A 12,090-nucleotide genomic window follows, 5' to 3' on the forward strand; every position below is an offset into this window, starting at 1 on the left:
TCTTGCTGCGCGACACAAAGCAGGCGGCGCAGGCGCGCGGAGACTTCGAGCAGCTCGAGGCCATCTTGCGCCAGGTCAAGGGCGGCGCCGACGCCGACGTCCAGATCTCCGGCGGCGTGGAGGAGATCTGCCGCGGGGCGCTGCTCCCGTTCACAAAGACGGTCAACTTGCTCTTCGAGGTTGCGTCGTCGCTCGACGTCTCGCTGCCGCTGCTGCAGCGCCTCATCTCGTCGGGCTACGCGGCGCTGCTCGCTGCCTCCCCCTTCGACGTCGCCGCCGAGCTGCGCGAGCAGCTGCACGGCCCGCCTCGCTTCGTCCTCGCACCGCCGCTGCCGCCCGCCGCGCCGCGCCCTCCGCCCGGCTCGCTCGCCGCCTCGGCCGAGGCTTCGCTGCTCGCGCTGCACGCCGAGGGGCGGCTGCTCGGCGCGCAGCTCTGCGTGCTCGACGCGTCGAGCGGCGGCGTGATCGCCGATATCGGGCTCGGCCACACCTCGTACCTCACGCACCTTCTGGGAGCCTTCCAGGAGCCTTCTCGGAGCCTTCCCCGTAGGATCGGCCACACCTCGTACCTCACGCCGCACGCGGTGACGAGCCAGACGGCCTTCAACTTGCGCGACATCTCGAAGCTCTTCGTCGCGGCGGCCGTGCTGCGACTCATCGAGGAGGGCGGCGGCGGCGGCGGCGGCGGCGGCGGCGGCGGGGGCGGCACGGTCGGCTTGTCGCTCGCAAGCGAGATTGGCCCCTCTCGCGCGAGTCTCGAGCAGGTTCTGTCTCACACGAGCGGGCACTGGACCTTGGTGCCCGACTGCGTCGGCACGTTCGCCGAGCTGTGCGACGAGGAGCGCACGCCCGCCGCGGTGGCGGCCGAGCCGCCGCTGCTGGCGCCGGGCACGTGTCAGTACTACACGCCGATCGCGTACGGCCAGCTCGTCGCGCACGCGTGCCGCTCCGGTGGGTCGAGCATGCGGCGCGCGTGGAGCGCGATGGCGGAGGCGGCGCTCCCCGGCCGGGGCGGCGCCCTTTCCCTCACCGCGCCCGAGGGCGACGAGGTGGCCGAGGTGTGGCCGAAGATGCGAAACCCAACCATCGCCGACTTCGCGGCGGACATGCTGCAGCTCTACGGCGCCATGCTGTGACCAGCGCTTGTTCACGCCGCCAGCTGTGAACAGGCGGACATGCTCGAGCTCACAGACTTCCTCGGGGTCATCACCAGGGGCAGCTCCGAGAGCGCGAGCGAGGTGGAGAGGGCCAAGGCGACGATGATGAAGAGCACTTTCCGGCGGCTCAACTGGATCGAGCCCTCCGCCCTCCGCTCCTCCATCGCGCGCGCCTCCGCCATGCCCGGCTGCCAGGCCTACGCTTCCTAGGCACTTCCCAGACACTTCCTAGACACTTCCTACACACCCCCTTCCCTGGCTGCCAGGCCTACGCGAGCGCGCGCGACACGGCCGAGGCGTTGCGTGCCCTAGCGACCGGCCGCGTCATCTCGCAGCGTGCGCTCGCCGACTGCCTTCGCTCGCGGCGCACCGCGCCGGCGGCCGGAACAGGCCGGCAGACAAAGATGCATCGCTTGTTCGACGACGCCGAATTTGGGCTGGGCGTGCAGCTCGGCATCGCCGAGAGGGCAGGCGTCGCGCTTGCGGCTGCGGACGGCGCCGAGCAGTCTTGGGGACACCTCGCTGCCAACGGCTCCTTCGCCATCGTGGTGCCTGGCTGCGCCGCGACTGGCGCGCGGCCGCTCGTGGCGGTGCCCTCCCTAGACACTTCCTAGACACTTCCTAGACACTTCCTAGACACTTCCTCGCCCGTGGCGGTGCGCCGCACGGCCGCACGCCCGCCGCCCTCCTCCGCCGTGCGCTCGCCATACGCCGGCGACCTCCTGCCTCTAGGTGCTCCTCGTCAACCTCGACCAGCAAGGCCCATCGGGCGAACCGGCCGCCACCGAGGCATATGCGAGCGACAATGCGCATGTCTTCCGCGCCGTCCTGCGCCAGCTCGTCGCCGCAAACGTCGCGCAGCGATGACGCCCGCCGATGCGCCGCTCGACTTGACACACTTGCCAGCTGTGTACCTGTACCTGTACCTCTCCCCGTGCGCACACACCTGAACCTCTCCACCCGCTGGCGCGCCACTGTGAATTTGCCGCCAGAGCCCACATGCAGTACCGTCCAAATAAAGCCGTACCACAAAACCACCGTACAAGAAGGTGTGACGCACCCCAGCGCTCGTCGTAGTATACTGAAATAAACCTCGCAGCCGTCCATTTTGTCGCGGTCGCGGCCTCTGTGCATCCCGCAGAGGTGGATCTCGTCTCTCTCAGAGGTTGACCGTTTTCCCCAGCCCCCGATTCCCCAGCCCCCGATTCCTGCCGCGGCCCGCGCCGCCTCCCCCATGCGTGCCCACGAAAGCGGCCACCTCGCCCGCTGCCCCGCTCGTCAAACCCGCCTCGCCCGGCCCTCGCGCCCGCGCGCCCGCTCGTGGCTCGACCGCGCCGCCTCCGCCGGCCTATCAACGGCCGCCCCGCCCGCCCCCTGGTCCTGTGGCACTGCAAAAGAAATCGACGCAGCAACGCCTTGAAATAAAGAATTTTACGATGCTGGCACTAACCCCTTGCAATGGTACTGACCGCAGTCTTCACGCACCATACCCTCGAGCGTGCAGCCTACTCGCCCTGCTGCGGTCCTCTCCCGCCACCCTCGACTCCCGCCGAGCCCGTACCGCCCGTAATGTCACCTCCCCCATCCGCCCCAACCGCCTGCAAAACGTACGAGAGGGACGACTGCCTCTTCCCCAACCGGCTTCGCCTCTCCGCCTCCGCCTCCGCTGCGGGCCAGATCTGCTCAAAGATGTTGTCGATTGCAATCTCGCAGGGCTCGTCGATCGCGTATGGCAGAGCGGGGATCAGCGCGAGGCCAGCGATGGTCGGGCCCCACTTGGTGAAGCGCCCGATTCGCTTGGTCACGGCCTGCGCCGCGTGGACCGTCTGATGTATGATCACCATCGGGAGCGCGAGCGATGCCATGCCTTGGAAGAGCGCCGCGTGCGCAAAGGCTCGAGCCGCATCCCCGCCTGCCTCGTGCTCGCGGTAGGTTGTCAGGCCGATTTCGCCAAAGATGTACGATATCGCTAGCCCGTAGGTCCCTCTGACCGCCCAGGTTGGCACGACTGGCCGGAATGCTTCTCCGACATCGGACGTGTAGGCTGTGTACCGAAGGTTCTGCGCTGCCGCGGCCTTGGCCTTGGCGAAGGACAGCTTGGCCTTCACGGCAAACAGCTGCTTGAACTGCAGGCCGAATGCGGCATATCGCTCGTGGAAGACTTCATGCTCATCGGAAGACATGGCGGCTTCCTCCATGACCTGGCCGAGCGTGGCCCTTGGTGTTTGTTGTGGTGAGTGACCGGCCGGACGCTCCAGTCCTAGCACTCTGCCGATGGCGCAGGTGCGATACCAGTCCTAGCTCTCTGCCGATGGCGCAGGTGCGATACTACGATACGGGCTTGGAGCTGTGCGGCATGAACGGGACGGCCGTCTCGGGCAAAGAAGAATTTTAGCACGCGAAGAATTTCACCACCCGAAGAATTGTTCGGGGAGTGCCTCCGCGCCAGTCCCATGTGCTGAGTGGCAGCTGCGTTGGAAACAAGAAGAGCGCGTTACTTTATGCGGAAGGCCGCGCAAAAGCAGCCTCCTTAAATTCAAACTAAGGGGTCTAATTTGGAGCGCTCGCCGAGAATACGACAAAATAGCGCCCGTGATTGCCTGCACGCTGCCCGCACTGACAGACTCCCTCACCATACGCATACCCCAAAAGAATTTACAAAACAACAGACCCTCCAATCATCAGAAAACTTCAACCTGATCGGTCGCACTGACCGCCGACAGATCACTCCAGACAGCAGACAGGCCGACGTCTGCACGCGGCCGCCGGGCGAGAGGCTTGACACGATCCGACCCTGCGACCCTGACGCTGCTGCTCTAGCTATCAGACATGCACTGCTGACTGCTGCCACAATGTGCGATCGGTGCTGACCCACTTGGCGGCCTTCCCGGTCAGTGGTGAGGCGCAGTTCAGAGCTGTCGATGGCGCGATGCCGCACTGGTCCCACATTGGTGACACGAGACCACCACGTTTGCCGGTCCAAGAGAGAGGCACCGGCGCTGTCGTGAGAAGATGCATGGTCCCTCTTGACTGCCCATGCGCGCGAGGCTGTGTAGGCATAGTCTCGAGAGTGCCAGCAGCCAATCCGAGGCAGTTCGTGACGCGCATTGCGTCAGAAGCGTGCACGCGCTGGAAGGACACCTTCCTACTGGCCGTACGATCAGGTTGTCACTGAATGCTGGATACTAAGGCCCCGAGCTATGCAGGTGGTCAATTGTGCAGCAGGGCACGGTCAGCAGCGCCGACAGGCTGTCGCAAGGCGTGATAGCATGGTCGCAATACGCGAAATTCTCATGAAAACAAGTAGAAAATCGCGCAAAAAATAAAAAAAATCGAAAAATCGGCGGCGGGCCATGGGACCCCATCTCCCCCCCGCATGGGTACCCCCTAGGGGCCCCGCCTCCCCCCAGAGCAGGTGCTGAGCGTGCGACAGTTTGTTACTCGGCTGGTTCGCCGCCTGCCGAAGAAGAGCGCGGACGCTGTTCCCGCCGAAAGTCTCGAAGTCAAGCAAGCGCAGGTCGCAATTCTTCTCCCGCGCGAACCGTAGTCGCCGCCCTTGTAGGGGGCCGTCACTGGAGCCTCCGTTTCCCCCTCACTCTCCTCCTCCTCCTCTTCTGCCGCCTCCGCCTCCGCCTCCCCCCTGGCCGTGACCATGCAGCATGCCCTATCACTAAGTCGAGCAGCTCCCGCTCGGTGTTGACGAAGGCGACAAAAGCCCCCTTCCAGCCGAGCCGATCGCCACCCTTGCACTTGAGCGAACTCGTAAGTTTCAAATCGCCAACGAGCGCACATGCCCGTCGCCGATGTTCGCCGCCGCCGCCACGTCAGGTTGTTTTGGGTTACTGTAACTGAGGTGTGCAGTCGGCTCCATCTCGAGACGAGCATGCCCCACGCCGAGCGAAGCTAGGGGTCTTGAAAGAAAGAGAGAGCGCGGCTCGCCGGAGATGTGACGAGGGATGCAGTAGCAAGGAAGGCAGCATCGATCGCCATCCAGACATGGGTACGAAACAACGACAAGACCAGGCATGGGCAGAGGAGCGAGAGAAGAATACAGGGCGGCTAGGGCGCCTGTTCACCCAGCAGCATTTGTGCAAGCTCACGCGAAAAAGAAGACTCGCTACCCTCATTGGAGAGGGAGAGTTGATTTTGTTTCTTTGTTAGCGTGTGAGTGAGTGTGAAGGCGCGCGCGCGCGACACACACACACACACACACACACACACACACACACACACACACACACACACACACACACACACACACACACACACACACACACACACACACACACACACACACACACACACACACACACACACACACACACACACACACACACACACACACACACACACACACACACATAGTCGTTGACTGCTCCTGTGGTGGGGGTAGGTAGCTTAGGACACCGACACTCTAGTCTAGAGCGCGTGAGCGAGTGCAATCGATTGAGGACGAGAAAGAAAAAAAACAACTTCACCTTGCGGTTCACGCCATCACGCATCCGCGCTCGCCCAGGCTTCCAAGCACCGAAACCTCGCCGTGGTGCCGGTGGAAATTGCCGCCGCAAGCTTCGAAGCACCGAAACCTCGCCCGCGCCATGGCCGCCGGTTCCTCCACCCAGGAGTGCGCCTCCTGCTTTGACACCGCGCCGCTCTCTCCGCTCTGCGCGTCGTCCGCCCACGGCTTGTGCGCCGAGTGCTGCTGGCGGTGTTGCGAGTCGTCTCTCGGCGAGGGCCTCGTGCCAGCGTGTCCATTCAAGGACCAGAAATGCGGCGCGGTGAGCAAGCGTAGGGCATTGACGGCGCTCGACGCCGCTCAGCTGCCTCCGAGCCAGCGCGAGACCTTCGCATCCAAGCTCGACGAAGTCTACCTGGGCGCCGAGCGCGCGCGGCGAGGCGCGGTCCAGTGCATCGGCAAGGGCTGCGAGGAGTGGTACGTCCCTCCCGTGCCGCACTCGGACCGGCCGCAGCGCCTCGAGTGCTCCAGGCGCGCATGCGGCGCCGTCTTCTGCAGCGCCTGCCGCCAGCCCTTCCACGTGCGGTCGACGTGCGCCGAGGCGCTCCGGCTGAGCGCGCGCTGGGTCCGCTTCCTGCAGGACGAGCTCGCCCCCTTCCTGCAGGCAGCGGTGCGGCTCGACGGAGAGCGGTGGAGCCCGGCGCTTGCGGCGCACGCGCAGGCCAAGGGCTCGCTCGACGACGCGACGCGCGACGCGCTCTCTCGCTTCGACGAGCTGCGCAGGATGGAGCTGTGGAAGCAGGCGCACTGCAAGCGCTGCCCGCACTGCCGCCGCGTCGTCGAAAAGATGGAGGGGTGCGACATGCTCGTCTGCGGCAGCGACGCGCACGGCGGCAACCAGCAGCGGGGCTGCGGCAAGCCGTTTGTCTGGTGTGAGGGCCAGCCCAACTCTGCGCTCAAGTACGAGGCCGACCTGCGCGGCGCCGCAGACTACGCGGCGGAGGAGGACGGCGGCGGAGGAGCCGCCGGGGGCGGCGGCGGAGGGGAGGGCGGCGGCGAAGGGGAGGGCGGCGCACTGCGCGAGCGGCGGCTGAGGCGCGACGCGAGAGAGGAGCACCAGGTGCGGCCGGGCGTCGCGGTGCGCTGCAGCGGCTGCGACGATCCCGTCGTGGGCCCGCGGCTGCAGTGCGTGCAGTGCGAGGTGCCAGTGGAGCTGTGCGTCAAGTGCGTCGCGTGGGCGGGTGGAGGCAGCCGCAGGCTGCAGCTGCACGATGGTCGCACCCACCCGCGGCAGCACATCTTCCGCCGGGTGCGCCCTGTCATGAGCCACGGGGGCGCCTCCTCGGCCCTCGCGCCCGGCGAGGACCTCGTCGAGGTGACCGCCGCAAACGCAAGCTTGCGGCCGGGGCTCGGGACGGCGGCGTCCGCCGCCGCCGCCGCCGCCGCCGCGCGAGCCTGCGCATCTGCGGCATCTGCGGCGGCGGCAAGGGTGGCGCTGCCGCCGACGCAGCTGCAGCCGACGGCGAGGGCTGCGGCTGCGTCGGCGGGAGCCGCTCCCAGCGGCCGCAAGCGCCCCGCGCTGGCGGCGCCGGCGCCGGCATCGGCTGCGCGCGCCAGAGCCTCGCCCGCCGGTTTGGGGCGGGGCGGCGGAGGGGCGGCGGCGTCGGCGACGGACCCGATCGAGCTGAGCAGCGACGAGGATCAGCCGGCGGGGCAGCGGGAGGAAGGCACCGCGCCGGCGGCGGGGAGGAGGGCGGGGGCGGGCGGAGCAGCCGCCGGGCGAGCGCCGAGCTCTGCCGAGGTCATCGACTTGGACGAAGAGTGAGTGACTGAGTGCGCGATCTCACAAGGCACCGAAGCCAGCAGCGGAAGTGGTCGACCAGAGAACGATCTTGTATTGTACTGAGCGCCCGCTCGTCTCGTGTTTACGTTACTCGTAGTATGACCCGCGTCCGCAGCAGCACTTTGGTCCAGCAGCGCGCCTTTTTCTCTCCACACTCCAGTGTCTCCACAGAAACAGCACGTCGTGCAGACAGACAGCGACACACTGCCGCGCTGCACACGCCCCGAGGCCGAGCTCTGAGTCACAAACGTGAAACGAATCAGTCGACCCGCGCAGAGATCCCTCCCTCGCCCCCCCCCCCCCCCCCTCCCCGGTCGCCACTGGGCCCTGGGTCTTTTTTGGGCGCGGCTAGGCCGCCTCCGCCTTGGCCTTCGCGGCGGCCGCTGACGCGCGCCTCGCCTTGGCGGAAGCGACCGCCGCCTCGGCTGCCTCCGCTGCTGCCTCTGCCGCCGCCGCTGCTGCCGCTGCTGCACCTGCCGCTGCTGCCGCCTGCGCCGTCGCAACGGCCGCCTCCTCCTCCGCCGCGGCCGCCTCCTCCTCTGCTGCTGCCAGAGCGTCGGCCTCGGCTTCCGCCTCCCGGCGCGCCTCCGCTGCCACCAAAGCTGCCTCCTCACCCGCCTCTGCCGTCTCCTCCTCGCTCGCTTCGCCTGCCGCCTCGGCCTCCTCTCCCAACGCCTCCGCCAGCCCCTCGACCGACGTCTCCGCCGTGATGCCGTACCGAATCCGCTCCTCGTGGAGCGTCTCGAGAAGCCTGATCAGCCCCTCCCTGTCCAGCTTCGCGGGCTTGGCTGCAGCTGCCTCCTCTGCCGGCGCCTCGGACTCCTGCGACGGCCCAGCGCCGCCGCTCCCGCCGCCCTTCTTCTTCTTCTTGCCCTTCTTGCCCTTTACGCGCGTCTCCGCCTCGACCTCCGCCAGCAGCTCCTCGGCGTGCCGCGCCGCCTCCGCCTCCGCCGCCGCCCGCTCCGCTGCCCTCTCCGCGGCCCCCGCAGCCCACACCGCCTCCTTCGCCGCCTTCTCTGCCGCCCTCTGGGCCGCCGCATGCTCCTCGAGGGCGCGCACGCACTCGGTGTGGCCCTTCTCCTTGGCAATCTGCAGCGCTGTGTGTCCAGCCGCCGTGCGCAGCTTCGTGTCGGCGCCCGCCCGCAGCAAGCGCCGCACGACGGCGGGGCGGTCGAAGAGGGCGGCGAGCATCAGCGCGGTGAGGCCGCCACTGTTCTGCAGGTTGATCTCCGCCCCGTGCTGCAGCAGCAGCTCGGCCACCCGCTCGTAGCCTTTCTGGGCGGCATACAGCAGCGCGGTGCCGCCTTCGCTGTCCTGAAGGTGGACCGAAGCGCCACGCTGCAGCAGCATCGCGGCCAGCCGCTCGTGGCCGTAGAGGGCGGCGTACATCAGCAGCGTATTGCCGCTCACACCGTCATGAGTGAAAGTCGCGTCCACCAGCCCGCCGCCGTCGAGCCACGCCAGCACCACCGCCTCGTCGCCTTGCACATCCGCTTCCACGATCCCCTCGGGGACGGCGTCCTCGCCCGTTCCGCTCTCCACGCCGCCAGAAGAGGACGCGGCAGTTGGTGCCGCCGCTGCCCCCTTGCTCGAGGCGGCATCGCCGTCCGACCCTGCGGCGCCCGCCTCGCCGATCTCATTGGGAACAGGCTCGCTGCTGCCACCCTCGCCGCCCGAAGCGCTGCCTGCCCCCGCGCCGCCCGCCTCGACCGCCGCCGCGTCGCGCCTCTCCGCCGCCACCTCGCCGAGAAACGTCTTGACAGCCGCGACGCACTCGGTGTGGCCCCTCGCCTTGGTGATCTGCAGCGCTGTGTGGCCGTCCGCAGTGCGCAGCGCCATGTCTGCGCCCGCCCGCAGAAGCTGGAGGACGACGATAGGGCGGTCGTAGAAGGCGGCGGCTGTGAGCGCAGTGTAGCCGGCGCTGTCCTGCAAGTCGACCTCCGCCCCGTGCCGCAGAAGCAAGTCGACCACCCGCTCGTGGCCTTGGTTGGCGGCCAACATTAGCGCAGTGCAATCGCGGCTGCTCGGAATGATCTCCGCGCCGTGCATCAGCAGCGTCTCGGCCATTTTCACGTGGCCTTCGTTGGCGGCGGCCATCAGCGCCGTAGCTTGAAGGTTGATCTCCACGCCGTGCTGCAGCAGCGTCTCGACCACCTGCGCGCGGCCGTTGACGGCGGCGGCCATCAGCGCCGTATTGCCGATGCTGTTTTGCGCGTTCGGCTTCGCGCCCCGCTTCAGCAGAACCTCTACCAGCTGCTTGTGACCGTGGGCGGCGGCGATCAGCAGGAGCGTACAGCCACTCACACCGCCACGCACGCACGTCGCATCAACCCGCCCATCCCCGGCGAGCCACGTCTGCACCACGCCCGCCTTGCCGGCCGCCGCCGCGGCTTGGATCTTTTTCGGCAGCGCGAGCGGCGCAGCAGCCGCCGTTGAAGCGTGTCCGCGCCCTTTGCCAGCGCCGGTTCGGCCGGGCATGGGTGGGAGGGTGGGAGGGAGGAAGAAGCGCGCGGAGAACGGGTGTTTCTACGAATGTGCTGCAGGCTTGACCCCAGTTGGGCCACGGTGACTAGGTGTGAATGGGGGAGTTCGGTATTCACAGTCGTTTACACTGAGGGAGCAATGGCTTTTATTATTCGGGTTGCTTTGCCGTCATCATTCAGGGCGGCGTCCTACCATGGCGGCTCAAGTCAATTATTAATATTGCTGGTGTCCGCCGTGCGAGGCGCCGTTCCACTTCGGCGCCGCCGGTCTGGCGCGGTTTCCTATTTGCAATTATTGCACGCCGCGCCGCCGTCGGGCGAACTTATCGGCAGCAACTTATTGGCGCGGTTTTCGCGATGTCTCTCTTAGCTCTGGGTCGCAATGGGCGATCCCAGGCGGGAGCAGAGGCCAGTGGCCTCGATTCTCTGATGGGCTGGGCCTACACTACGATCGAGTTCACGTTATTCCTCTGGTCGATCGCCGTGGGCCTCGCTTATGACGGTCTTGCAGCCCTTCTCACTAGCCGGGTCTACCGTGCCGGGGCTGGGGCAGTCCTCCTCTACCTGCTGGGTACCACCCTGATTGAGCTGGTGACAAGCGGTGACGGGGGACCTGAGCTCCTCTTCTTCCTCAGGATGGCCGTCTTCGTCTACTGTGTCGGCTATCAGGTTCGCGCACTCTGTGACTACACCCCTGTCCGCGTCCTCCTCCTCCTCAGTGGAGGGTACCCCTTGTTCCGCCACGGGGCGGCGGCGATTGCCGAGCCGTTCCGGGACTACGCGGCGATGGGTCCTTATGCAGGTGTGCTCCTCACCTTCTCCGCCATCTACCTCGCCATGCGCTCCATGGGGCGGCACGTTGGCTACTTCATGGACACGTACATCAAGACGTACGTGCTTGAGACCCGGATCGATTCCCTGCTCCGCCGAGTCCGTGGAGGCGGTGCTCATGCTGACGAGCCTTCAGAAGAGTCGGTCTCCCTCCTCCACGCCTATCTCCGAGCCCGCGGTGGCCTGCTTTGCACGCTTTCCGTCGCCGTTTACCAGTACGGCCTTGTCATGATCCCGCTACTAGTCCTCGGGGGGCTCGGGGGAGTCGGCGCTGTTTGCCCTTCGTGTGGCAGCTCGATCGCATCCTGCACCTACGACACAGATCAACGGTGCCCGACCATCACCATTGTCGCGACCAACGCGTCGGCGATGGCAGGCGTCGGAGTCGTGAGTACCGTCACTCTTGCCACCCTCATCCGGCCGCGCTACCTGCGCATCTTTGGGACGAACGCCCTTCAGGCCCTTGTGGCGATGCGCCGCCGCCCAGCCGCGGGCACGCCCTTCTCCATCACTGCCGATACCTCCAAGGGCGATATCGTCCAGGCCATCTCCGCCGGACGCATCTGCCAGATGGAGGCAGTCGTGCTCTGCGCCAGGATTCTTGACCGCCCCGCTTGTATTTCTTTTTCCGAGTCACCGAGGCACATCTCTTCCGCCTTCGTGCTCGCGCTCTTCGTCGGCTTCGCTTTCCAGTTTGGGTTTTGCCTCAGCTTTGGGAGTGCGAATTCCGCAATGTGTGCCATGTATTGCGTCCTCGCGATTGTAACATGCGGATATAACCAAACGACCCTGTTCACAACCGCAAGTTACTGCAGGCTTGACCCCAGTTGGGCCACGGTGACTAGGTGTGAATGGGGGAGTTCGGTATTCACAGTCGTTTACACTGAGGGAGCAATGGCTTTTATTATTCGGGTTGCTTTGCCGTCATCATTCAGGGCGGCGTCCTACCATGGCGGCTCAAGTCAATTATTAATATTGCTGGTGTCCGCCGTGCGAGGCGCCGTTCCACTTCGGCGCCGCCGGTCTGGCGCGGTTTCCTATTTGCAATTATTGCACGCCGCGCCGCCGTCGGGCGAACTTATCGGCAGCAACTTATTGGCGCGGTTTTCGCGATGTCTCTCTTAGCTCTGGGTCGCAATGGGCGATCCCAGGCGGGAGCAGAGGCCAGTGGCCTCGATTCTCTGATCCCACCCTCCTCCCATATCCCCTTCTTAGTTTCACGGAGAGGGGTAGAGTGCGAATTCCGCAATGTGTGCCATGTATTGCGTCCTCGCGATTGTAACATGCGGATATAACCAAACGACCCTGTTCACAACCGCA

General features: G+C 66.2%; 4 protein-coding genes across 4 annotated transcripts; 3 read left to right on the forward strand and 1 right to left on the reverse strand.

Annotated features, from left to right (window-relative positions):
• The first annotated feature begins 890 nt into the window (after positions 1-890).
• Positions 891-2,175, forward strand: EMIHUDRAFT_434965 (hypothetical protein). The gene is made up of 4 exons (XM_005779534.1): positions 891-1,058; positions 1,170-1,352; positions 1,424-1,747; positions 1,890-2,175. The coding sequence occupies exons 1-4, from the start codon at positions 963-965 to the stop codon at positions 2,022-2,024; spliced, it is 738 nt and encodes a 245-aa protein (XP_005779591.1). The 5' UTR covers positions 891-962; the 3' UTR covers positions 2,025-2,175.
• A 487-nt stretch (positions 2,176-2,662) lies between these two features.
• Positions 2,663-3,340, reverse strand: EMIHUDRAFT_205118 (hypothetical protein; the record flags this gene model as incomplete). The annotated part of the gene is made up of 1 exon (XM_005779535.1): positions 2,663-3,340. One exon carries the CDS (start codon positions 3,338-3,340, stop codon positions 2,663-2,665), a length of 678 nt encoding a protein of 225 aa, XP_005779592.1.
• A 2,415-nt stretch (positions 3,341-5,755) lies between these two features.
• EMIHUDRAFT_205120 (hypothetical protein) lies at positions 5,756-7,438 on the forward strand (the record flags this gene model as incomplete). The annotated part of the gene is made up of 3 exons (XM_005779536.1): positions 5,756-6,573; positions 6,763-6,988; positions 7,415-7,438. 3 exons carry the CDS (start codon positions 5,756-5,758, stop codon positions 7,436-7,438), a joined length of 1,068 nt encoding a protein of 355 aa, XP_005779593.1.
• Positions 7,439-10,296: 2,858 nt separating this feature from the next.
• On the forward strand, positions 10,297-11,955 carry EMIHUDRAFT_205121 (hypothetical protein; the record flags this gene model as incomplete). The annotated part of the gene is made up of 2 exons (XM_005779537.1): positions 10,297-11,607; positions 11,896-11,955. 2 exons carry the CDS (start codon positions 10,297-10,299, stop codon positions 11,953-11,955), a joined length of 1,371 nt encoding a protein of 456 aa, XP_005779594.1.
• Between the last annotated feature and the right edge of the window lie 135 nt (positions 11,956-12,090).

This window comes from Emiliania huxleyi (assembly GCF_000372725.1).
Source record: "Emiliania huxleyi CCMP1516 unplaced genomic scaffold EMIHUscaffold_23, whole genome shotgun sequence".
Lineage (NCBI taxonomy): Eukaryota > Haptophyta > Isochrysidales > Noelaerhabdaceae > Emiliania > Emiliania huxleyi.

What these genes read in the sequence shown, in the direction of transcription:
- EMIHUDRAFT_434965 (XM_005779534.1), top strand. Translation starts at nt 963, where the DNA reads ATGCGGCGCGCGTGGAGCGCGATGGCGGAGGCGGCGCTCCCCGGCCGG. An exon ending in AGGGCGACGAGGTGGCCGAG is followed by an intron (nt 1,059 to 1,169) that starts GTGTGGCCGAAG and finishes AGCTGTGAACAG; the next exon opens with GCGGACATGCTCGAGCTCAC. An exon ending in CCGCCATGCCCGGCTGCCAG is followed by an intron (nt 1,353 to 1,423) that starts GCCTACGCTTCC and finishes CCTGGCTGCCAG; the next exon opens with GCCTACGCGAGCGCGCGCGA.